Here is a 26,425-nt window from a genome sequence, read left to right as displayed (position 1 = left end):
AAGAAATGGTTTAAGGGGACACTGTCAAAGTTTCTCTTGTCCCTCACAAATTTTGCCTTCAGAGTTTGAAAATGATATGATTTATATAGATAACTGGTGTGAGCCAAGCTTCTGCACTAGCAAAAACAGTGAATGGATGTCCAGCATAGTGGACATTCAGCATCAAATCTTCAAAAGCATGCATACACAACTGAGGCAGACAAGTACCCAGATACATGTGCGTGTGTTGGATTTGCATGTGCAAACCCAAACTGTCCACGTTTGCTGGAGAACTGGCACACTTAAATACTATGTGTACAGATTATGAAGGTTGATCATACAATACACACAAAACATAGAATAATTTAAAATATTGCTAAATACTATGCAATGTATTATAATTACAGTTTTCATATAATCTTACTAAGTCAGAGGCCCATTTGCTTATAGGCCCTGACATCTATACATACACATACAGTATTTATTTATTTATTTTTGTGAACACACATGATTTTCAGGCACAAATGTGGATGTATGCATATGCATGCATTTTGTGTACGTTTGTGTGTGCGCATGCAAGTAGACCTGAGTGGTTGAAAATTTGGCTTAATATCTCATATTCTCCTTTATCCTTATGAAAAAGAGTTACTTGTCAGAACAGGATCAGGTTACCATGAAAAATAACGGGACTGGTGTGCATAATTCCCAATGCTTCACATTGAAAAATTACTTTCCAATGTCCTATTTTTGTTACACAAAATTAATTATCCTCTTTGTTCTTCTTGGCAGGTTCGTTTGTGTTTGCTGTGACAGTCACTGATGCTGATTCTGGGCGCAATGCTGAGCTTCATTATTCCCTCATGGGAAAGAACTCTGAAAAATTCCACATTGACCCAGTGAGGGGGGCAATTATGGCTGCTGGTCCACTGACAGGGGCTTCTGAAGTGACTTTTTCCGTTCATGTAAAAGATGGTGGCCTATATCCAAAAACAGACTCTACAACTGTAACTGTGAGATTTGCGAACAAAGCAGACTTCCCTCAAATTCGAGCTGAGCAACAGGCTTTCATATTTCCTGAAAATCAAGCAATTGGTAACCTTGTTACCACTGTTTCTGGGTCTTCATCCAGAGGGGGTTCCTTGTCTTACTACATTGCTAGTGGTAACCTTGGCAATACCTTCCAAATTGACCAACTAACAGGACAGTTGTCCATCAGCCAACCATTGGATTTTGAAGAAATACAGAAATATGTGGTTTGGATTGAGGCCAGAGATACGGGCTTTCCTCCTTTCTCCTCTTATGAGAAATTAGAAGTAACAGTGGTAGATGTCAACGATAATGCACCAGAGTTTGAGCAAGATCCATTTATTGCTGAAATAATGGAGAACCTTTCACCACGTAAAATTCTGACTCTCACTGCTGTGGACAAGGACAGTGGCCCAAATGGACAGTTGAACTATGAAATAATTGATGGCAATAAAGAAAATAGTTTCAGTATTAGTCGAGCCACAGGTGAAATTAGAAGTGTCAGACCTTTGGACAGGGAAAACTTGGCTCACTGCATGCTAACCATCAAAGTTTCAGACAGAGGTACCCCTCTTCAGAGCACCATGGTAAAAGTTGTTGTTAATATTTTAGATGAAAATGATAATGCTCCCAGGTTTTCTCAGATATTCAGTGCTCCAGTGCCTGAAAATGCACCTCTGGGTTACACAGTTACACGAGTCACAACTTCAGATGAAGACATTGGTGTGAATGCTATCAGCAGGTACTCCATAAGGGATACAAGTCTTCCATTTAACATAAACCCCAGTACTGGGGACATTACAATCAGTCGACACCTGAACAGGGAAGATACAGACCGCTATAGAATCAGAGTTTCTGCACATGATTCTGGGTGGACTGTAAGCACAGATGTGACTATATTTGTGACAGACATCAATGATAATGCCCCACGATTCACAAAAACATCCTATTACTTAGATTGTCCTGAGCTTACTGAGGTTGGATTAAAAGTAACTCAGGTTTCAGCAATAGATCCCGATGAAGGCTCTAATGGCCAAGTTTTCTACTTCATAAAATCCCAGTCTGAGTTCTTCCGAATTAATGCTACCACGGGAGAGATTTTCAATAAGCAATATTTAAGGTATCAAAATTCCAGTGGTTCCAGCAATATCAATATCAACAGGCACAGCTTCATAGTTACTTCTTCAGACCGAGGCAGTCCTTCTTTGCTCAGTGAGACAACAGTCACAATCAACATAGTGGATAGCAATGACAACATACCACAGTTTCTTGCTAGTAAATATTTTACCCCTGTGACTAAAAATGTAGTAGTTGGTACTAAATTAATTAAAGTTACTGCAGTTGATTATAAGGATTTTGGACTGAATTCTGAAGTTGAATACTTCATTTCTAATGAAAACAACACTGACAAATTTAAGCTGGACAGCACTACAGGCTGGATTTCTGTAGCATCTTCACTCATGACTGATTTGAACCAAAACTTTCTGCTTACAGTAAAAGCAAAGGATAAAGGCAATCCTCCCCTCTCATCTGAGGTAACTGTTCAAATAGTTATCACAGAGGAAAACAACTATACACCTGAGTTCTCTCAAAGCCATATAAGTGTTACTATCCCTGAGAGTCATGTTGTCGGAGCAGTTATCAGAACTGTTTCAGCAAGGGATAGGGATGCTGCTATGAATGGACTAATCGCATATAATATTTCTTCAGGAAATGAGGCTGGTATCTTTGCTATTAATACATCTACAGGGGCATTAACTCTAGCCAAACCCCTTGATTATGAGTTATGTCAAAATCATGAGATGATTGTTAGTGCTACAGATGGAGGCTGGGTAGCTAGAACAGGTTACTGTAGTGTCACGGTTAATGTTGTTGATGTGAATGACAATTCTCCAATATTCAGCCCAGAAGACTACTTCCCTAATGTATTAGAAAATGCTCCAAGTGGGACAACTGTTATCCGTCTAAATGCAACTGACACTGATTCTGGATCTAATGCCATGATTGCATATGCAGTTCAGTCCTCAGATAGTGATCTCTTTGTCATTGATCCCAACACAGGAATTATTACCACCCAAGGGTTCTTAGACTATGAAACAAAACAAAGTTATCATCTAACTGTGAAAGCTTTTAATGTTCCAGATGAAGAGCGATGCAGTTTTGCTAGTGTCAACATCCAGTTAGAAGGAACAAATGAGTATGTACCACGTTTTGTGTCCAAGCTTTACTATTTTGAGGTTTCTGAAGCAGCTTCTAAAGGCATGGTTGTGGGAGAAGTCTTTGCAAGTGACCGTGATATGGGAACCGATGGAGAAGTCCACTATCTTATCTTTGGCAGTAGCAGAAAGAAAGGTTTCCAGATTAATGAAAAGAGTGGACAGATTTATGTTTCAGGTCCTCTTGACAGAGAAAAGGAAGAACGTATCTCTTTGAAAGTTCTTGCAAAAAATTTTGGAAGCATTCGCGGTGCAGATGTAGATGAAGTAATTGTAAATATCACTGTCTTAGATGCTAATGATCCTCCAGTTTTTAGCCTACAGGTTTACAATATACAAATCAGTGAAGGTGTTCCTCCAGGGACCCATGTCACCTTTGTAAGTGCCTTTGATTCAGATTCCGTCCCAAGTTGGAGCAGGTTCTCCTATTTTATTGGTTCTGGGAATGACAATGGTGCCTTTTCTATCAATCCACAAACAGGACAGGTTACTGTCACTGCAGAATTGGACAGAGAAACTTTACCTGTCTACAACCTGACTGTGTTAGCAATTGATTCAGGAACACCTTCAGCAACAGGAAGTGCCTCTTTATTGGTAACACTGGAAGATATCAACGATAATGGACCTACCTTGTCCACCAGCCAGGGAGAAGTAATGGAAAATAATCGTGCTGGAACTCTTGTGATGACACTTCAGTCGTCAGATCCTGATCTCCCTCCAAATCAAGGCCCCTTTACGTACTACTTGCTTAGCACTGGCCCTGCAACCAGTTATTTTAGTCTTAGTACTGCAGGAATTTTGACCACAACTAGGGAAATTGACAGAGAGCAAATAGGCGACTTCTACTTATCAGTGATTACCAGAGACTCTGGCATTCCTCAGATGTCTTCCACAGGAACTGTACAAATAAAGGTAATAGACCAAAATGACAATCCATCGCAACCTAGAACAGTAGAGATCTTTGTTCATTATTATGGCAACCTATTCCCTGGTGGAATTTTAGGTAGTGTGAAACCTCAGGATCCAGATGTTTTAGACAGCTTCCGCTGTTCCCTCACTTCAGGAGTTACAAGCCTCTTTAATATTCCAGGGGGTACCTGTGACCTGAATTCCCAGGCAAGGTCCACGGATGGAACATTTGACCTGACAATTCTTAGCAATGATGGGTTACACAATGCAGTTACTAGCAGTGTTCGAGTTTTCTTTGCAGGATTCAGTAATGCCACAATTGACAGCAGCATCCTTCTTCGCCTTAGTGTGCAAACTGTGAGAGATTTTTTGACCAATCACTACCTTCACTTCCTGCGTATTGCCAGTTCACAGTTACCCGGATTAGGAACTGCTGTGCAGCTCTATGGGGTTTATGAAGAGAGTAATAGAACCTTCCTGATGGCAGCTGTGAAACGGAACAACAATCAGTATGTGAATCCCAGTGGCGTGGCTACCTTCTTTGAGAGCATCAAAGAAATCCTTTTCCGTCAGAGTGGAGTACGGATAGAGTCTGTGGATCATGATTCATGTGTTCAAAGTCCATGTCAAAATGGAGGAAGCTGCTTGAGAAGGCTAGCTGTGAAACCTGTTTTAAAGAGCCACGAGAGTATCCCAGTAATCATCATGGCAAATGAACCTCTGCAGCCCTTCGTGTGCAGGTGCATGCCAGGGTACGATGGTAATTTGTGTGAAATTGACATTGACGAATGTCTCCCATCCCCTTGCCACAATGATGGGACTTGCCACAACTTGGTGGGAGGATTCTCATGTAATTGTCCAGATGGTTTTACCGGAATGGCCTGTGAGAGAGACATCAATGAGTGCCTGTCCAGCCCTTGTAAAAATGGCGCTGTCTGCCAGAACTTCCCAGGAAGCTTCAACTGTGTTTGTAAAACTGGATATACAGGTATGATCTTTCTCTCCTTCTGGAATTAGCATGAAACAGAGAGAAGGTAAAAATGTCTTTTGAGTGCCAGTTAGCAGCTGCTCCAGCTATGATTATCAGTCTTAGTATGAGTATTCAAAATAAGCAGAGGAATAATCCGAATAAGAAGCTGACAATAAAAAAAACTGAGCAAAGAAAATAAGATGCTGACAGAAACATTGTCCTTGTTGTTCTGTCCTCAGGCAAATATCACCCTACAGATCCATGTTAGAAAAAAGGGACTTCTCAAAAGCTGTCCCATTTTTTAAATATGCTACATCCAGTTCCAATATTTTAAAATATTATTTTTCCCATTATTATGTATATTACAGGAACACTTCACATGTACTAAATTGCAGACAAACATGTAGGAAAAGTCAGTCTCTGCCCCAAATTTTTTACAATCATATAAGAAAAAGCAAGGGAGGGGGAAGGAAACAACATAAAAGCAAAGTGATCAGGGAGAAAGGCACATGTATGTTGTTTCCATGTTTTGTTTGTTTATGTTTTGTTTTCAGCCAATAATATAAATGTTACATTTTTATCACTCCAGAGAATTTTTCTGTAATATTTGTAAAGTGTTCAAACAAAGCAGCACCTCAAATGAAAAAGTTGAGATCTCTCTGAAACAGCATGCTGCAATTCCCTCTGGTAAATGGGAGTTTGCACTCTGCACTGCCACGTGGGAAAAACGCAGTACATGTGTCCAATCAGCAAGGGCAGAATGCTGCGGGAGGATTAAGTTCACTCCTCCCTGTGCAGAAAGAAAGGAGTCACTGGGCATGGGACACTTTTGGCCATTTTAGAAGAAATATCAACAGGTTCAAAGCACAGACCCTTGCCGGCCTCCTTTGCTGTGAGAACAGACAGTCTTAGGCTTCAGTTAAAAATAAGAAGATGTATTTAGCCTTAGAATTTTCAAGGAGACCGAGAATCACTCAAGTATCAGCACAAGACAATTTATCAAATCCTTGCACTAATTAATTTGCCAATTAAAATTATTTCAGCATGATTATTTGACAGTCTTAAACGACTTAATTATTTAGGCTGTGATTCAGGACAAGTATCCCTATTCAGGACAGCACTAAAGTGTGTGCTTAACTATAAGCACATGCTTAAGTCCCACTGAAATCATGTGCTTGAGTGCTTTACTGATTCAGAGCCACAGTGTGCTTTGCAAAGTAATGTTCTTGAACTGGTGTGTCTTATTGCATAGGTGTAAGCGGACCTTTATTTGAGTACTAAGGGATGGAAATAGAAAACCAGGGTTGGCTTTTTTAGTTTTTTGGTTTTTTGAAGGATGTAAAATTGTTATTATTCTGAAACATTTGAAAAATTCAAACAAAAGAGTTTACAAACATATTTGTATTAGCTAGATTTGACACTTTTTTTCTAGTGAAGATCCTGAAGGATAAATATTGTATATAATTAAATATTTCATCTATACTTAGAGAGAGATGTGGAGAATAGGGGATAGTTGCACATAAAAGTACATACTATGGAGTCAATTAATGCTTTAAGTTGAAGTGTGGCATGCTAGGCATCTTCTTAGTTTTATTTATGCCTAAAGATGTTGTTTTTAAAGGGGAGAGAAAATAACATACTAGTGACTTTCATTCTTCTTCGAGTGATTGCTCATGTCCATTCAACTTAGGTTTGTGTGCTCTCCACATGCAGCACTGCCGGAAGTTTTTCCCTCAGTATCTGAGAGGACCAGCTCTGGCACCCCCTGCAGTAGCGTGCATATGCTGTGGCATATAGGGCGCCGCCGGCCCCCTCCACCCTCAGTTCCTTCTTGCCACCAGTGACCGTGCATGGAACTGTATCTGCTTCAGCTAGCGCTGTTACTCTCGTTCGTTCGAACCCGTTTACCTCCTGTATATTATTGTCTATAGTTTCCCTCTAGTTTTAGTTTCCCTGTTTGTTAGTTAGAGGCTTAGTAGGTTCTAAACGGGACTTCGCCTCAAGATGGGGCATGCCCAGGATTTAAGCCCTGTGAAAGGTCTAAGCCCATTAGTGAGCCACAAAACAGTTGTTTATGGTGCTTGAGTGAAGATAACATTAGTGATAAGTGCAGAATCGGCAAGTCCTTCAAGCCCAGGATGAAGAAGGAGCATGACATTCACTTGAAGTGCTCCTTATGGAGTCTGCTCTTACTCCGATGCCAGAGCAGTGCTCCTATTCGGTGCCAAGCAATGCCACACTGGTACCGTCTGCATGGCACTGATACTGTCTTCACGGCACCAGTCCCCTTCCATGACAAGAAACCCAGGAAGACAGGGCAAAGAAGGAAAAGGACAAGTCTGGGGTGGACCAAAACCTGTCTTGGGCACCTCTTCACCCCCCTCGGGATCTCAGGCCCCAGCTCAGGTTGAGCGATGTACCCCAGCCCACTGTCCCACCAACTACCCCAGATAGTGAGAAGGTTCTCATCAGCTCTGGGTGCCATCCATGCCAGAGGCCCAGTGCAAGAGATTATGTCCCTCCCGGTGCTGCCCACTCTGGCCCCTGTGGGGTCCTGGTCATGGGGTAGACCTGCATTTGGACCACTACAGTCTCCACCTTTACGGCAGTGCTCCCCATCGTGGGGGACATTCTGCCAACAGTCTCCCTCTCGCAGCCAACCCGTTTCTAACCTTGATAGGCAGAAGCTTCGCAGCCCCATCTGGTCTCCGGACCTTGGACAAGGGCAGAGAGGCTCGAGTTGCAGCTTTATGGTGACCAGGCGTAGAGCTCTGGAGGCATGCACGCCCTCTGGCAGGAGTTTCAGAGTCAGCGCCCAGAATCTCCTATACCGCTCCTCTGGAATTTCTCCATCGACCACGGAATCCATCTAGAAGTATTGCACCTTCTGGGTGCCAGGAACATGCTAGCAGATCACTTAAGCAGGGACTTCTCATCTCACCATGACTGGGTGCTCCACCTGGAGGTAGCCGGCTTGATCCTCCAAAGGTGGGGAACTCCCCAAGTGGATTTGTTCACCACCGGGCAGAACAGGAGGTACCACAGGTTCTGCTCCAGATGGGGTCTGGGTAAGTGCTCCTTCTCTGACGCCTTCCTCCTGTTGTGGGCAGGAAGCCTGATGTAGGCATTCCCTCTGATTCCACTCATCAGCAAGGTCCTTGCAAAAATCGAAAGGGACAAGGCGCAGGTTATCATGATCTCCCCAGCATGGCTGCACTAACATTGATTCGGCACGGCCCCTGCTGGACTGACCAGACCTGCTGTCACGCGACCACGGTCGCCTCTTGCACCCCAACCTCGCATATTTCCATGTGTGGATGCTGCTTGGCTGAACCCTAAAGAATGGACCTGTTCGGAGGAGGTCCAGGGGAGTAGAAAACCCTCAACTAGACAGACCTACCTGGCAAAGTGGACAAGGTTTTCCCACTGAATGGCCAAACAAGACATCTGCCCTTCGCATTCTTTGGTGCAGTCGATCTTAGAGGTTCAATTGAGGAACCAGGGCCTGGCACACTCCCCTATCCAGGTGTATCTGACAGTCATCTCCACCTTTCATCTGCCCATCTAGGCACAGACAGTATTCTCCCATGACATGACAGTCAGGTTCCATAGAGGTCTCGAGAGACTTTTTTCTCAAGTTCAGTCCACAGTCCCTCAGTGGTATTTCAACTTAGTTCTGTCCAGGCTCATGGGCCCGCCCTTTGAGCCTTTGACCTTGTGCCCCCTGTCTCACCTACCTATGGAAGGTAGCTTTCCTGGTGGTGGTGATGTCAGCGAGGAGAGTTTCCAAGCTGCATGCCGTGACCCATGGTTTACAATTAATCCCTGCTTAGAAGTAGGAAAAACTCACTGTCTTTCAGATGCAATCAATAAACTTGGAGTAACCCTAGGAAAACAGAGGAATTCAAAATATTCTTTTTCCGACAGAGGAATGGGAGGCCAAATCACTTGATAGTATGACGTTTAATATTCCTGGGGGAATTCTACACCAAAAAAATAAAATTATGTGCACAATATTTTAAAATTCTGCATATTTGTCAAAATAATGCAATATAATAATGCTGATTTCAATTATTTAAGTAATTTATTTAAACTACAATACTATGGATGGACAATGGGAATGGGGAGCACTGGAGAAAATCCCCAAACTCCATTGCCTAATAGTGATGTAACTAGGTTTGACCCTTTATTTCTAGTTAAGTCAATAAATATATGCAGCCATATGCTCAGTGTTACATCATAGGCAACTGAAGAGCAAGGGAGGGCTGAGGAATAAACCTCACAATTTATATTGGCTCCTGACCATCTCCAGAAAGATCAGTAGCAAACAGTTCATGGAGTATATTTTGATAAGAATATTTTTTCAGCCAAAAATTTAGAGCAGTTCTAATCACAAAGCACCATAAACATTTTTAAGACGATACTGTCCTTTAAACCACTCTGGCCATGTAAACGAGCCTTAAAACTTTTACACCTGTTTTATACTCCTGGGGGAATTCACAAAGACAGTGGGAACAATTCACTAAGCAGGCAGGCTGCTACCTTCTGCTCTGCCTGAGGGGACAGCCTGCACCACACCTACCTCCTCAGACACATCCTGAAGCCCTGCTCTGCCACAACGAGCATGCTGCAAAAGTGAGTGAGAGGGACAATGTGTGTGTGTGTCTCTCTCATGCACAACTGCCCACATTTCACACACCCTCGGTGGTGGTTTATGCCTCTAGTGGCTGCTCCAGGCACCCACACTGACCTGCCTGTGCTGCCAGGGAGGGGTGCATGACTGCTCTTGCAGCTTGCCTTTACTCCCCCACCAGAAGTCACTTTTCTTCAGGGAAGCAAAGAAATCAGCGGGGGACATGAATTCTACATACACAGAGTAATGCAGAATTCCCCCAGAAGTCATTTAAGGACTATATAAGTAAATCCTAACCAATACTTATGGCTACTTTCTCCAGACATAATTAAAGGAAAACTAAGAAAACATAAATGAAAAGATTTACTTCAGGGGTTTCAATAGGTCTTTTTCAGGGAATATTATTATGAATTAATGTGATTGGGGGCCTTATAATATGAACAATAGATTTGAAAATTAACTATAAGAGCCTGCAAAGTTGAAACTGGTTTCTCTGTATGCTTTCCTATATTACCTAACCTGCCCTTTACTGAAATATAATTATCATTGCTTGTTATGTATTCATTTTTTGACCCAAAATCTTCAGTCAGAATCAGGGCACCTGTGTACTAGGCACTGTACAAACAACCCTACCTTGTAGAGTTTACAGTCTGAGACATGATAAGGCATGACAAAACATTCAAGTAGATTGGTGGTTCTTATGTTAGGGAGTTGCTCAGCTCTTTGAAATTATTTCGCTATTACCGGGCTCCTGCTCCTCTCCTGCTACTGACTCAGAGAGTCTCTTCCTACTCTGCCCTCTGGGGTTTCTGTGCCCAGTATGGCTGGTGGACATGAAGGGTTGCTGCTGGGGCTGTGTGCCCACTGCAGCTTAGTCCGATACATGTAGGTTGCAGGAATGGATGCTAGCCCTGAACCTTACTTCCTATCACTCTACTGCTCATCCCCTCTGAGGTGGTGCTGGGGCTTCTGTGCCCTAAATAGCTGGAGACAGAGTGGGAAGACATTTGTTAAGTTAGGGTCAGCATGGTATTAAAATTTGCTTTTGTTTGCTCTACCAGACTAATACAAAGACTGATTTGTAAATAATAAAGTGAGCTTAGTTTGTTTTTTTAAAAAGTCAGTTATGTACAAAAGAAAAGAAAAACAGCTCTGACAGCTAACACATGTTCAACAGAAGAAGTTTCTTGACATTGATGGGATCCTTGGAGTGAACCCCATCAGGAAACTGCAGAGCCTCAGGTCACTAGCGATTATTGTTAATTGACTAGAGGTTCTAATTAAATTAATGATCCAGGATTTTATTTCACATTGAATTAGTATATCAGATTATTTTGCCAGAAAGCATGGCAGAATAATTCTAGGCACCCATCCTCTATAATGCTTTAAGTCATTAACAGCAGTGGTTAAATGGGAACATGTTTGCTGGTATCCATCAGCAGAACACTGTGTTTGACTTTAGCAGGATACTATAATGTCAGCCTATAGCTTGTAGCTGAAGTTAATGAAAAACGCAGGAAACTTTTGTGGGACTAATGACATATTGTAATGTTCAACCCTTATCAAATGTAAGTTAAATATGGCATTTGTTCTGGATTGTGACACATACTTGAAAACACAAGAACTTATATTTGTGTTAATGACTTATATTTGATGGGTTTTGAGATTTTTCCTATGGTTTGAGCTGGGTTTTCTACTCCTGGTGGCATGCTTGCAGAATTGATGTCCCCCACAGATTTCTTTGCTTCCCTGCAGAAAAATGACTTTCTGACAGAGAAGCAAAGGGAAGCTGGAAGAGCAGTCATGGGCCCTTCCCCAGCAGTGCGGGTTCATTGTTTCAGGCACCTTGAATACCCATCAAAAAGATAAATCAGTGCGGGGGGCTGGGTATGCCCCAATTGGTGCTGGGTCAGACCCCCCGGGAGAGGGTAATACCCAGACCCTCCCATACCCAGACCCCCATGCTGAGCCTCACCCCCTTCACCCAGAATCCCCCCACTTAGTCTCCCGTAACTCTCTCCACCAAGATCCCCACACTCAGCCCCCCACCTCTGGTTCTCCCCAGCCCTACTTGGCGCTCGCTCTGCACCCACTTCCTGCCCCCATCACTCCTCAGCCATGGGGGAATGGGTCACCGTATGGGGAGCTGTTCCCTGTCCACTCGACCCCTGTCCGTCTGGACCCCACCCATAGCCAGACCCCCCAGCCAAGACTCACCCTCCCACACACCCAACCCCTCCCCTGGACCCGAACTCCCACCCTGCCGAGCCTCATCTCCAGCAGAGTCCCCCTGCACCCAGAATACCCCATCAAGTTCCTCCCCTGCATCCAGACCCCCACCCCTGTACCCAGACCACCCCTCAGTGAGTTCCCCGCACTCGAACCCCCACTCTGCCGAGCCCCACCCTTCCACACTGGCCCTCCTTTCCACGCCCCCTCCCACATCCAGATCCTTGCCTAGCCCCTACCCACTGCATGTGGGTCCCTGCCCCTCCACCCAGACCACTCGCCTACCGAGTCCCACCCCTCTGCATCTGGACCTCCACCTTTGCACCCAGAGCCCCACCCCAACAGGCCCCCACCCCATGCACCTGGATCACCCCAATGTGCCTGTCTCACCTGGACCACGATCCCACTGAGCCCCAACCAGCTGCAACCTTACCCCCACCCCACCAAACCCCATTCCCCAAATACCTGGAATCCCTGCTGAGCTTGCCGGAACCCCCTACCGAACTCCAGCCCCCTCCAGCTCCCTCCACTGAGCCCCAGCCGCCTTCACCTGTACCCCACTTCAGAGTCCCATTCTCCCTGCACCTGGAGCCCCTGTAGTGAGCCCCAGTGCATCCAGATCCCTCTGCAGCTAGACCTCCAACTGAAAGGCCTGCACCCAAATTGCCCCTCACAGAACCCTCTCACCCTGCACCTTGATGCCCCCACACTAACCCTCCACACCTGGATCCTGCTGAGCTGAGCCTGCCTGCCCATACCTGGTGTGCCTGGCATGGAGGGGCAGGGCCTCATGCTTTTTCTGGGGCAGGCCCAGCCCTTGCCATGTGTTAGTGTTGAGTGCAGCCTCACCACCTAATCCATGTCCCCAGGGGGGACTGCAGGATGATCTCCCACCTTCATGTAGCCAGTGGCTTGTGCGCTGCACTGCCATGCTGGAGCCTCCACTTCTATTTATTGACAAATAAAATTTGCAGAATTTTAAAATGTGTGCAGAATTTTTAATTTTTTGGCACAGAAAAAACTACAGGAGCTCTACATGGTGCCTTATATGCTGGTTAAAACTATCTGTCAGTACTAATAATTGTAAAACAGAAAATCAGTGAGTTTTCAGATTTGGAAGTTCTAAACTTCATAGATTAACTGACCTTTCAGGAAACACACCATTCTAATTCAAAGATATGAGGAAAAAAGTCAACTGATAGTTCCTTTCTGCCGACAAGCAGTTAGAATTAAATATTACTTAAGTCCCTGAAGACTAAATAGCTGAGATAGAAAAATAAAGATACTAAAGTTTTTAATCAATAAAGCAAAATAACTTTAAAGTTGGAGATCAGTAGGGCAAATTGGATAATTTGCTCACAATTTAAATTAAGCCCTTTTTTTCTGCCTGAAAACTGTTCACAAACATGTCCTGAGTTCTGTAAATGAATTATTCACAAAAATTTGCCACACAGTTTATGCAAGCAAATTTCAGCATATGGATTGTTTATGAACTCTTGTCCTTGGCTAGTCACTATTTGTTATTTATGTAATGAGACTGGATCACCTAAGTCACATGGTATAGTATGCATGTATGTGATTATTTTATTGCCAACATACCAATATAGAAATGGGGGAAAGGGTTGTAGGATTAATCTTGTTTCCCTTAAACATTCTTTTCCAAAAAAAAAAAGAAATAAATAAAAAGTATTTGACTAAAGACAGCTATACTGATTTAACAGAGAGAGCACAAAGTTGTATCTTCATGAATATACTCTCTGTGTGCCTAAGTGGAAGAAGAAGCCAAGATACTTTTGTCCAGCCCCCTATCCATAAGGAGCAGAGTAATTCCATTTCAAATGCTAGGTAGAAAGAGCTAGTGCACCATATGTATAGTTTTAATGGCTGCTCTCAAAATAAAAATACTGTACCTCATAACTGAATTTGCATTCATCATCAAGAGACACCATCTCTGTACTTCTTGTGTGTTGATATTAGTGCTTGCTAACACAGGCCTTCTGTTCCCTGTAAATTAGAGTACATGAGTTGTAGATCTTTGTAATAGCAGACTTCAAGACCAAGAGGGTAGACTTACTTTTCTTTGATTGATTATGTTTTATCAGCTGCATGTCACTTCATCACACTGTGGAGGCAATTTAGCTCATTCCACGAAATAGCATTATAAAGACAGATTACCTCAGACCAACATCATTAAGGTTTAACCAGTCTGTTATAATTATGTCTATTAATGATGATCTGGTTTTGTTTTGAAAAGAATCAGTTTCTAAAAGGAATATACTTTGTGGCTTCCCATAGTTTGCCTGCCCTGGCCATGAACCCTACATTTCCTATTTTCCAGACCTTATTAGGTTAAAGGAATGTAGATTTGTTAAATTGTTTCACATTCAAAATTAAATTAACAAAAGAATCAGTTTAAAAGATGGGCATATTGAGGCATGCAATGTAAACACCCCAAAGTTTAACCCAGCAGCTTTCAGTTGGTACACACAGTTATATTTTCATTAACAAATGGTTTGGTTCTTCGTGATTTGAAATGTGATCTATAGTTTCATTTGTCTGCAACCTTTCATCCTGACGATAGGAGCTTAACTTGATCTTGTCAATATTAATTAACTATGTCCCTAATTAATCAGTCTCTCTGGGAGTTTTTGTCAGTGGCATAAAGATCATTTTTTTCTTCTTCCCATGCAGGGCTAGCCCACAACATTTTGGCATCCGAGGCAGGGAGCTCAAATGACACCCCCATACCCCCTTGCTTGGGTCAAAACTTTGAATGGACTCAGTTCTGTCTTATTCCTGTTCTACTCCTCTCATGGTACTGCTCTGCTACCTACCCCAATAAAGGAGAACTAACAACTCAAAATGCCTTGTTCAACAATTTTAACACTTAACTTTCAAATGCCTGAACAGCAAATGTTACTTTTCTTGTCTGCATCGTAAACAATGGCATTTTTATCTGTTTGAATAATCAAAGTGGTTCTTTCTATGCCTTCTAGGTTGCAAAGATTTGAACTGCTTCCTGCTGAAGGTCCACAGTCTGGACCAGCCCATGCTCTGTTCAGATGGTTGCAAGGGTGACCAGCCTCTCCTGTGTCATTGTGGAGCGTAGATGTGTTTTTATTAACTTCAGCTTGGAGAAGCTGCATTCTCCACTGGCAACTGTTAAAGGAAGTGTTAGAAGTATGCGCAGAGCAACAAAAGCATTTGGAAGGAGAGTGGTCATCTTATTTGTGTACATATATTCCAGAAGAGCCTTTGGCGTTGATCCTGCTGAAATGTACCTTGAAAAGGCTTTCAGTTCATCACCTAAATCACTCACATCAATATGATGCATGTCATCATGTGTCAACATTATCTCTAGTACCCTGCATTGCTGGTGTAGGTCTTCTTCAGGTATAGTGAGGAGTTTTGGAATATCATACAACATCCCAAATATACTGCTGCATGAAACTGTATTGCACAATCTAGCACCTGATAAAAAATTCAATTTTGAATTGTAGTTTGGGGTCTCTTATGGGATTATCCCAGGCCCCATAATCAAAATGTCACCTTCTTTAGTGACTCTTGAATTCTTCAATGGGTGGAAAAATAGCTTCAGTGTGAAGTTCCTCTGCCATCATCTGTGCACTCTTCAGAACATTTTGAAATCCCTCATCTGACTGGTAACACTGTAGGTATGACTTTGCTTTGTCCAGTTGTTCCATCGCTCCAGATATATCAAGGTCAACACCTCAGAGTCTCTTGCTTACAATATTTATTTCAAACAAAATGTCTTGCCACAACACTAAGCGACGCAGAAATTTGAAGTTATGTATGTTTCTGATTATTCCATTTCCCTCTGCCATTGTTCTCCCACGAACAGTTCCAGTCATAGCATTATCCTCTATAATGGCAACTGTGGCACCATCTATCTTCCCAAACTGGTGTTATCGCCTCCACTCAACTTTCCCATCACACGGTACTCAGTGGTTTCAGTGTCAGAGAGGATGTTCCCAGATGTTGCTTCAAAATTTGCCGTCGGTGAGTTGATGCAGAATAAAATACATAGATGCTTTGAATTACGTTAAAAAATTCAGCAGCCTCACTAGAAGCTGATGTTGCATCACCGACCGCCAAGTTCAATGAATAAGAACTGCATGGGACAAAAAAAAGCTCGAGGGTTTAACTCTCGGATCCATGTCTGCATTCCTCTGTTCTTTCTTCTCATGTTGGCACCATTATCATAGCCCTGACCTCTCATGTCAGCTATTGCAATTCCCATATCTTCCAGCCTTTTAAGAAGCACATTTGTTATACCAGCTCCTGTAGTATCATCAATATCAATAAATTGTAGAAAATGCTCTCTGGCAGTCACCATTGCAGGGACATTTTCGCCAGGTTCTGTTGATGTTACAAAACACACCATTAAAGTCATTTGTTCTGTATGGCAGTCTAGGTGTGCAGTCCAGAATAACGGAGTAATATCTTGCTGACTTCAGATCTGACACAATCTTCTGTTTGACTTTTGTTGCCAGTAACAGTAAAATCTCATTTTGAATTGTTTTTCCAAAGTAATGGTGTGTGTACATTTCTTGGGTGGTGACTCTTCTTAGATGCTCCTGGAGTACAGCATCAAACTCAACCATCAGCTCCACAGTTTTAAGGAAGTTTCCATTGTTTGGCACATACAGCTGACCTGAAGTGCCATGCAGTGCTTGGTTTTGGGCAGCAAGCATTCTCGCAGTGGCAATGAGCCTTTTCAGAACATTTTCAGTAAAGAGACTCTAATGCAATCTTCTCTTGATGCTGATCATCTATGGTGGCCTTTAACCGTAGTCTCATCTCAAGTTCTTTCCACCTATGGAATGCGCTCTGGTGACTTGCTGCCTTCTCATGGCATGCCAGATTTCTAGCCAGATTTTTCCAGTTCTTTGTTCCCGTAGAACCCAGTGTGGCTGGAACATTAGACTGGAAGAGTTTGCAACAAAAACAGTACGCAGCATTCTGGGTTTTTTAGTACATAAGCCATGGCCTCTCCACTTTGTCACCATTGGGGATTTCACACCAGTAATGTGTTGGCTGGAAACTTCTATTTTCATTGTCTTTGGGGAACATGAAGTTTTTCACTTGCTGCGGCCCATGCAGTACAAGGAAGTTCCTCAGGCTACTGCTCAAGTGGGTCCACAGTCCTGGATCATCTAGGCTTAAGGAACTAAACTTAGCAGCAGCTGTTCCTTGTGCCTCCACCACGGTCTTCTCTGATCTACACTTTTCTTCGGGAATGAGCATGGTTACATCCATTTGAGATGGAGATATGGACACTGCAGTTGACATAACCTTATTCCCAGATTCTGGACCTTAGCGTCCAAAATTTGGGGGTTAGCATGAAAACCTCCAAGCTTAGTTACCAGCTTGGACCTGGTACTGCTGCCACCACCCAAAAAATTAGAGTGTTTTGGGGCACTCTGGTCCCCCTGAAAAACCTTCCCTGGGGACCACAAGACCCAAATCCCTTGAGTCTCACAACAAAGGGAAATAATCCTGATTCCCTTCCCCCCTCCAGGTGCTCCTGGAGAGATACACAGACACAAGCTCTGTGAAACTACGCAGAGTGAGTCCCCCTCTCCGTTCCCAATCCTGGAACAAAAGCACTTTCCTCTTCACCCAGAGGAAATGCAAAATCAGGCTAGCAATCCAACACACAGCTTTCCCCTGATTTCTTCCTCCCACCAATTCCCTGGTGAGTACAGACTTAATTTCCCTGAAGTAAAGAAAAACTCCAACAGGTCTTAAAAGAAAACTTTATATAAAAAAGAAAGAAAAAATACAAATGTTCTCTCTGTATTAAGATGATACAACACAGGGTCAATTGCTTAAAAGAATATTGAATAAACAGCCTTATTCAAAAAGAATACAAATCAAAGCATTTCCAGCACTTATATTCATGCAAATACCAAAGAAAAGAAACCATAGAACTTACTATCTGATCTCTTTGTCCTTACACTTAGAAACAGAAGACTAGAAAGTAGAGAGTACTTCTCCAAAGCTCAGAGGAAACAGGCAGACAGACAAAAGACTCAGAGACACACTTCCCTCCACCCAAAGTTGAAAAAATCCAGTTTCCTGATTGGTTCTCTGGTCAGGTGTTTCAGGTGAAAGAGACATTAACCCTTAGCTATCTGTTTATGACACGCCCCCCAAATTGCAGACAGTGGGGAAGCTCACTGGCGGCAATTTCCTTCTAGAACTTGAAAATAAACAGATTAATACAACACATGCACCTTTACATATACTACTAAGTATATAACTAACAGACTTTTACATTTTAAGAACACTTTTTAACTACTGGATTCTGGGAAACTCTCACGGGAGAGTGCATCAGCAACTTTGTTAGAAGCTCCTGTGATGTGTTGAATTTCAAAATCAAAATCTTGGAGAGCTAAACTCCAACGAAGAAGTTTCTTGTTGTTCCCCTTGGCAGTATGAAGCCACTTTAGTGCAGCATGGTCAGTTTGTAGTTGGAACCGCCGTCCCCAAACATATGGGCGTAGCTTTTCCAGGGCGTACACAATGGCATAGCATTCCTTTTCACTGACTGACCAGTGACTTTCCCTCTCAGACAGTTTGTTGCTGAGAAACACGACAGGATGGAAGTTGTGATCTGTTGCTTCCTGCATGAGTACTGCTCCTATACCACGCTCAGATGCATCTGTGGTTACTAGGAATGGTTTGTCAAAATCCGGGGCCCTGAGTACAGGGTCAGACATGAGTGTTGCCTTAAGTTGGGTAAAGGCTTTTTGACACTCATCAGTCCACTTAACGGCATTTGGCTGGGTCTTTTTGGTCAGGTCGGTCAATGGGGCAGCGATTTGGCTGTAGTGTGGTACAAATCGCCTGTAGTATCCGGCCAAGCCTAAGAAGGATTGGACCTGTTTCTTTGACCTTGGGACAGGCCACTTTTGGATAGCATCCACCTTGGCCTGTAGGGGGTTTATGGTTCCTCGACCCACCTGGTGCCCCAGGTAAGTCACTGTGTTTTGGCCTATTTGACACTTTTTGGCCTTAACAGTTAGTCCTGCCTGCCTGATGCGCTCGAAGACCTTTTCCAGGTGTAGTAGGTGTTCGGGCCAGGAGTCTGAAAAAATGGCCACATCATCGAGGTAGGCAACTGCAAATTCTCCCAGTCCAGCTAGTAGACCGTCTACCAGCCTCTGGAAGGTGGCGGGTGCATTTCGAAGGCCGAAAGGAAGGACATTGAATTCATACACCCCCGCATGGGTGACGAATGCTGACCTCTCCTTGGCAGGTTCATCTAGCGGTACTTGCCAGTACCCCTTGGTTAAGTCTATTGTAGAGATGAACTGGGCACGTCCCAACTTCTCCAATAGCTCATCAGTGCGTGGCATTGGATAGTTGTCCGGACGAGTTACCGCATTTAGCTTACGGTAGTCCACGCAAAAGCGTATTTCCCCATCTGGTTTGGGTACCAGAACCACTGGAGATGCCCATGCACTGGTAGATGGGCGGATTATACCCATCTGTAGCATGTTCTGGATCTCCCGTTCTATAGCAGCTTGGGCATGAGGAGACACCCGGTAGGGTGGGGTTCTGATTGGGTGAGCATTACCTGTATCAATGGAGTGGTATGCCCGTTCAGTCCGTCCTGGGGTGGCTGAGAACAATGGGGCGAAGCTAGTGCACAGCTCCTTGATTTGTTGCCGCTGCAGACGTTCCAGGGTGGTTGAGAGGTTCACCTCTTGCACGCCACCGTCCTTTTTCCCGTCGTAGTAGACACCGTCAGGCCACTCAGCATCATCTCCCTGGACTGTAAACTGACAAACCTGTAAGTCTCTGGAATAGAAAGGCTTGAGAGAATTAACATGGTACACTTTAGGCTTTAGTGAGGAATTGGGAAATGCTATGAGGTAGTTTACAGCTCCCAGGCGCTCTTGGACCGTGAATGGCCCTTCCCATGATGCTTCCATCTTATGGGCCTGTTGCGCCTTCAAGACCATAACCTGGTCTCCTACCTTGAAGGAACGTTCTCTGGCATGTCTGTCATACCAGGCCTTTTGCTCTTCTTGAGCATCCTTTAGGTTCTCTCTAGCAAGGGCTAAAGAGTGTCGGAGGGTGCTTTGTAGGTTGCTTACAAAGTCCAGAATGTTAGTTCCTGGAGAAGGCGTAAACCCCTCCCATTGCTGCTTCACCAACTGTAATGGCCCCTTAACCTCGTGACCATACACAAGTTCAAATGGTGAAAACCCTAAACTGGGATGTGGTACAGCCCTGTAGGCAAACAGCAACTGCTGCAACACTAGGTCCCAATTATTGGAGAATTCGTTGATGAATTTTCTTATCATGGCCCCCAAAGTTCCATTGAACCTTTCCACCAGGCCATTGGTTTGATGGTGGTACGGGGTGGCAACCAAGTGATTCACCCCATGAGTTTCCCACAGTTTTTCCATGGTCCCTGCCAGGAAATTAGACCCTGAATCTGTAAGGATGTCAGAGGGCCAACCTACCCTGGCAAAGATGTCTGTTAGGGCCAGGCACACAGTGTTAGCCCTGGTGTTGCCTAGAGCTACTGCTTCTGGCCATCGGGTAGCAAAGTCCACTAAAGTCAGTACGTACTGCTTTCCTCTGGGCGTCTTTTTTGGGAAAGGGCCCAGAATATCCACAGCTACTCGCTGAAATGGGACCTCAATTATGGGGAGTGGCTGGAGAGGGGCCTTGACCTGGTCTTGAGGCTTACCTACTCTTTGGCATACCTTACAAGACCGGACATACTTGGCAACATCCTTGCCCATCCCCTCCCAGTGGAAGGACTTCCCCAACCGGTCCTTGGTTCTGTTCACCCCAGCATGGCCACTGGGATGATCATGGGCTAAGCTTAAGAGCTTCTCCCGGTACTTAGTTGGAACCACCAACTGTTTTTGCGGCTGCCATTCTTCCCGGTGTCCCCCAGAAAGAATTTCCTTGTATAAAAGTCCTTGGTCTATAACAAACCGGGATCGATTTGAAGAGCTGAGAGGCGGTGGGGTGCTCCGTGCCGCCGCCCACGCTTTCTGAAGGCTGTCATCTGCTTCCTGCTCAGCCTGGAACTGTTCCCTTGAGGCTGGGGTCACCAGTTTTTCCTCAGACTGTGGACTTGGGCTTGGTCCCTCTGGAAGCGATGTAGGTGATGGGGTTGTTTCCGTTGCTGGTGAACCGCTCTCCGCTGGTGCACCTGAGGGTATTTCAGGCTCTGGCTGAGCCTTTTGGGTATGGCTGTCTTTTGCTTCTGCCAGTTCTGGCTTGCTGGCGCCCTCTGGCGTTGAGTTTGAAGATGTGGTTGCACTTGCTGGTGCTGGTTGCTGTTCCAGTTCCGGGCCTGGGACTGGAGATGCTGTGGCTGTTTCAGTGGTAGGCATGGAATCCGGGTCCACTACCTCTGTCTGGGTCTCTGGTAACACAGACGGGGCCTCTGTGGACGGCTCAGGAACAGGAATGGGTCTGGAAGCTTGCCTGGTTTGGCTACGGGTAACCATTCCCACTCTCTTGGCCCGCCTCACCTGGTTGGCCAAGTCTTCCCCCAGTAGCATGGGGATAGGATAATTGTCATAGACTGCAAAAGTCCACATTCCTGACCAGCCTTTGTACTGGACAGGCAGTTGAGCTGTAGGCAAGTCTACAGCTTGTGACATGAAGGGGTAAATGGTAACTTTGGCCTTTGGGTTGATGAATTTGGGGTCAACGAAGGATTGGTGGATAGCTGACACTTGTGCCCCCGTGTCTCTCCACGCAGTAACCTTCTTTCCGCCCACTCGCAAATTTTCCCTTCGCTCCAAGGGTATTTGAGAGGCATCTGGGCCTGGGGATCTTTGGGGTGATGGTGGTGTAATGAATTGCACTCGCATGGTGTTCTTGGGACAGTTGGCCTTGATATGTCCCAGTTCATTACACTTAAAGCATCTTCCATCTGATGGGTCACTGGGCCGAGGTGAGTTACTGGAGACTGGTGAGGTTGAAGAGTAGGGTATCTGTGGCTTTACTTGGGTGGTATGTAGGGTCTTTGGCTGTCCTCGGTTGTAGGGTTTATGGTCTGTGTGCCCCCTGGGGTAATCGTTCCCCTTGACAGTAGCTTTTTTGCTTTCGGCCAGTTCCATCCATTTGGCTCCAATCTCCCCCGCCTCAGCGATAGTTTTGGGATTTCTATCTTGTATGTACCGTGTGATGTCTTCAGGAACACCATCCAAGAACTGCTCCATTTGTATGAGGAGGTTCACTTCTTCCAAGGTTTGAATGTTGTTTCCTGTTAACCAGGCCTCATAGTTTTTTGCAATGTAGTAGGCGTGTTTGGGAAATGACACTTCTGGTTTCCATTTTTGGGTTCTGAAGCGCCGACGGGCATGATCTGGGGTTATCCCCATCCTGTATCTGGCCTTGGTTTGAAAAAGTTTATAGTCATTCATTTGCGGCTTGGGCATTTCAGCTGCCACCTCTGCTAAAGGTCCACTGAGGTGTGGTCTTAATTCTACCATGTACTGGTCTTCGGGGATGCTGTACCCAAGACAGGCTCTTTCAAAATTTTCCAAGAAGGCCTCGGTGTCATCACCTGCCTTGTAGGTGGGAAATTTCCTGTGCTGTGGAGCAATAATGGGCGATGGGTTGTTAGGATTGGCTGGAGTCTGTTGCTTAGCCTTTTCTAATTCCATGGCCTGTTGGTGGGCTTCCCTCTGGAGTTCTATCTGTCTTCTGTGGGCTGCCTCATCTTCTGCTTGTTTCCTTCGGTAGGCCACCTCTTCTGCTTCTAGTTTTCTTTTGTGTGCTGCCTCTTGGGCTGCCTGTTTGATGCTTTCTTCCTTTTCTTTTATCTCCATCTCTTTTTGTTTTATTTCCAGTTGTCGCCTGTGTTCAGCTTCTTTGAATTGGTCTTCGGCCTTAATTTTTGCCTTAGAAGTCATGATTCCTGTTTTCTTGTGTTGGGGTGCCCTCCGGTGTTTATCCTCTGAACTGCAGGTTCTCTGTTGCCTCCTGAAGTCTGCCTAGCAACAGTGCTTTTTTCCTTTTCTCTCTCTAGCTAATGTTCAATGAAGGGAAACCAGAAAAACCACTTTATTTGCATGCATATAAGTGCTGGTACTTTGCCTCCTAATGGGAGGGCTATTGCATGACAAAAGACCCTTAACAGTCTTCTCGCTTAACATGCAAACCACAAACTGCTAGAGAGAGCAGAAAAAAAAATTTCTCTCTGGTTCCCTTTTAAAACCAAACTGTTTCTCTCTGCTAAAAAGCCCTTAGCAGAGAAAAGAAAAATATAATATTCCTACTGGCTTCTGGATTCTGTCTATATCCCGCCGCTGCACACCATGACATAACCTTATTCCCAGATTCTGGACCTTAGCGTCCAAAATTTGGGGGTTAGCATGAAAACCTCCAAGCTTAGTTACCAGCTTGGACCTGGTACTGCTGCCACCACCCAAAAAATTAGAGTGTTTTGGGGCACTCTGGTCCCCCTGAAAAACCTTCCCTGGGGACCACAAGACCCAAATCCCTTGAGTCTCACAACAAAGGGAAATAATCCTGATTCCCTTCCCGCCTCCAGGTGCTCCTGGAGAGATACACAGACACAAGCTCTGTGAAACTACGCAGAGTGAGTCCCCCTCTCCGTTCCCAATCCTGGAACAAAAGCACTTTCCTCTTCACCCAGAGGAAATGCAAAATCAGGCTAGCAATCCAACACACAGCTTTCCCCTGATTTCTTCCTCCCACCAATTCCCTGGTGAGTACAGACTTAATTTCCCTGAAGTAAAGAAAAACTCCAACAGGTCTTAAAAGAAAACTTTATATAAAAAAGAAAGAAAAAATACAAATGTTCTCTCTGTATTAAGATGATACAACACAGGGTCAATTGCTTAAAAGAATATTGAATAAACAGCCTTATTCAAAAAGAATACAAATCAAAGCATTTCCAGCACTTATATTCATGCAAATACCAAAGAAAAGAAACCATAGAACTTACTATCTGATCTCTTTGTCCTTACACTTAGAAACAGAAGACTAGAAAGTAGAGAGTACTTCTCCAAAGCTCAGAGGAAACAGGCAGACAGACAAAAGACTCAGAGACACACTTCCCTCCACCCAAAGTTGAAAAAATCCAGTTTCCTGATTGGTTCTCTGGTCAGGTGTTTCAGGTGAAAGAGACATTAACCCTTAGCTATCTGTTTATGACAGCAGTAGCTTCCAGGTCACCTGCACTCTGACTAACTGGAAGATCAGGCATCTCCTCACCACTCACATCCCAACTGGGGCCGGAAGGCTCACCATGAACATTTGTGTCTATGTATCTCAGGAGAGCTCCTTCCTGCTGACATAGAAAAGCTTCCTTTGCTTGCTTTCTTTTTCTAAATGCTGCCCCATTTAGAAAAAAGGGTTTTTTCTTCTTTCACTCATGACTGCTGTTCTGTGCCAGCTATAGTGGCTCTCAATACTCAACTGAGGTGACAAATAAGCAGGCTTGTAGCAGGACCTGAGTGTGGGAAAATATTAACGTCTTAAGGGCCTAACTGGCTTCTGCTATTTCAGTTGACTGCCTATTCCCCTCAAGTGGGTTCAGGGAAGCAGGAGGAAACAGGAATCTCCCTGAGAAGCTGGTGTTTATCAGTCCAGACTCCTGGAAGTGCTAGATAGGTACATAAGAGGCACCTCCTCCTCGCTCTCCCTGCAGCTCCTGCTCCTTTCTGTTATTCCCTCTGACCTTTTCTATTACCTACCAGTTATGTCTCTTGTGCCCTCCTTCCTCCAGCACAGCACTCCACCATCTCTGTGCATTTAGAGTGGAGAATATATGTGGACCAGCAGCAGACAAAATTTTCTACACTCTCGGTCCTAGTGGCCCCACCCACAGTCTGGCATCTGAGGTGACCACCTCAGTTCACCTCATGGTAAGGCCAGCCCTGTTCCCATGCCCAAATCAGGAAGGAATCCTCCATCCTGACAAACTTTATCCTCCACTGAACAGAGGTATTACAGAGGCTGGAAGTTGGAGAGTGAGGTGTCCCCTGAGCTGCAATGCCCACACCCTTTTCACTGTGCTCATTTGAGCCCTGCTAGTGTGAGTCTACCTGTAAAGGTTCACATTCGTTGATGGCATGCAGAGATAGGTGCCTCCCTGCAGCCCAGACTTAGACGCTTACTTCTGTGGGCAGGGGGAAGGGGTCTAGCACCTCCTCACACACCTCCATCAGTGTCTCACATTGGCTTGCTTAGGCAGTTCCCCACCTAACATGCTCCGAGACATTGTGGCTGTCATTCTAAGACACCTGAGTCCCTTCGTGGAGCACACCATAGGAGTCTAACTATCCTTGTGGATCCAGACCTGACAAACCTCCTCTGAGTCATCAGCAGGCAGATGTCAGGAAGTCAGTGATATGCAGGGACTCAGCTGCTGAGCTTAATTGTCTGAGGGACTGGGTGCTAGGTGTGAGAGGGCCTGGATAAGTGGGGAGGTATAAAAGTTAGTAGCAAAGACTGAGGAGCAGAGCTCTCGAGTGGGGCAGGACAGCACAGCTCTGTGCTAAACCTGTGGATCCCGCTGCCTACACTAATTTCTCAGCCCCAATATCCAGCCCAGCTCCCTCATTCCCACCACAAATCACTGTCCATTTTCCCTTTATTTTTATGATGATTTAATTTAATTTAAAAATTGTTATAAAAATGAGCATTATAAAAATGAGCTCAAAGATATCTTTCTGTTGGTTGCTTGGGATCAGGGCCGGCTCCAGACACCAGCTCAGCAAGCAGGTGCTTGGGGTGGCCCAGGAGAAGGGGCGGCATGTCAGGCTCTTTGGTGGCAATTTGGTGGCAGGTCCCTCAGTCTCTCTCGGAGGGAAGGACCTGCCACCAAATTGCCGCCGAAAAAGAAAGCAGCACGGTGGAGCTGCCATTGATCACGATCGCGGCTTTTTTGCTTTTTTTTTTTTTTTCCCCCTGCCACTTGGGGCAGCAAAAACCCTGGAGCCGGCCCTGCCTGGGATGACATGGAGTCTGGGCTCTGGAAAGGAAGAAGTTGAGGCTGAGAAGGGGAACATAGATGGGATGTTTAAAGACAACTGTTTAGTGCCTTTATAGGTGTATTTTGGAAGAAGGTGCATTCCAGCAATTTTAACTGAAAGCTAACAAAGGTTTTTTGTGTGGGGGGGAATATCTACTAGCCTGACATACTGCATCAGCCACTCGATGCAGCTATATACCCCACAAATATTAAGACTTGGCATACCTGAGTCACGCTGGATTATCATTGCCCGATTCTTTCCTTTCCTCACATTTGATAAACCTGAAGCACTCAAACATATAGAAACAAAATTACTTTCTATATCTCATCAAAATAAAGATGAATGTTTGGCTGTCAGATTCACAGTAATCCAAATCTGTGAAAATGAAATCTTAAAGATGAATTTCCCATAGTACTGAAAAGTTAATAATCATTTGGCGATATGTTTAACT

General features: G+C 44.6%; 1 protein-coding gene across 2 annotated transcripts in view; it reads left to right on the top strand.

Annotated features, from left to right (window-relative positions):
• The window catches only part of FAT4 (FAT atypical cadherin 4), a 233,962-nt gene that overhangs the window by 163,672 nt on the left and 43,865 nt on the right, over positions 1 to 26,425 (top strand). For both annotated transcript variants that reach the window (XM_030564254.1, XM_030564255.1), the window contains exon 9: positions 769 to 5,118. In XM_030564254.1, the coding sequence (XP_030420114.1) occupies positions 769 to 5,118 (4,350 nt within the window). The remainder of the gene's footprint in view (positions 1 to 768; positions 5,119 to 26,425) is intronic.

Source organism: Gopherus evgoodei, chromosome 5 (assembly GCF_007399415.2).
Source record: "Gopherus evgoodei ecotype Sinaloan lineage chromosome 5, rGopEvg1_v1.p, whole genome shotgun sequence".
Classification (NCBI taxonomy): Eukaryota; Metazoa; Chordata; order Testudines; family Testudinidae; genus Gopherus; species Gopherus evgoodei.
The sequence above is the reverse complement of the archived record's forward strand: the minus strand, read 5'-3'. Positions and strand labels throughout refer to the sequence as shown.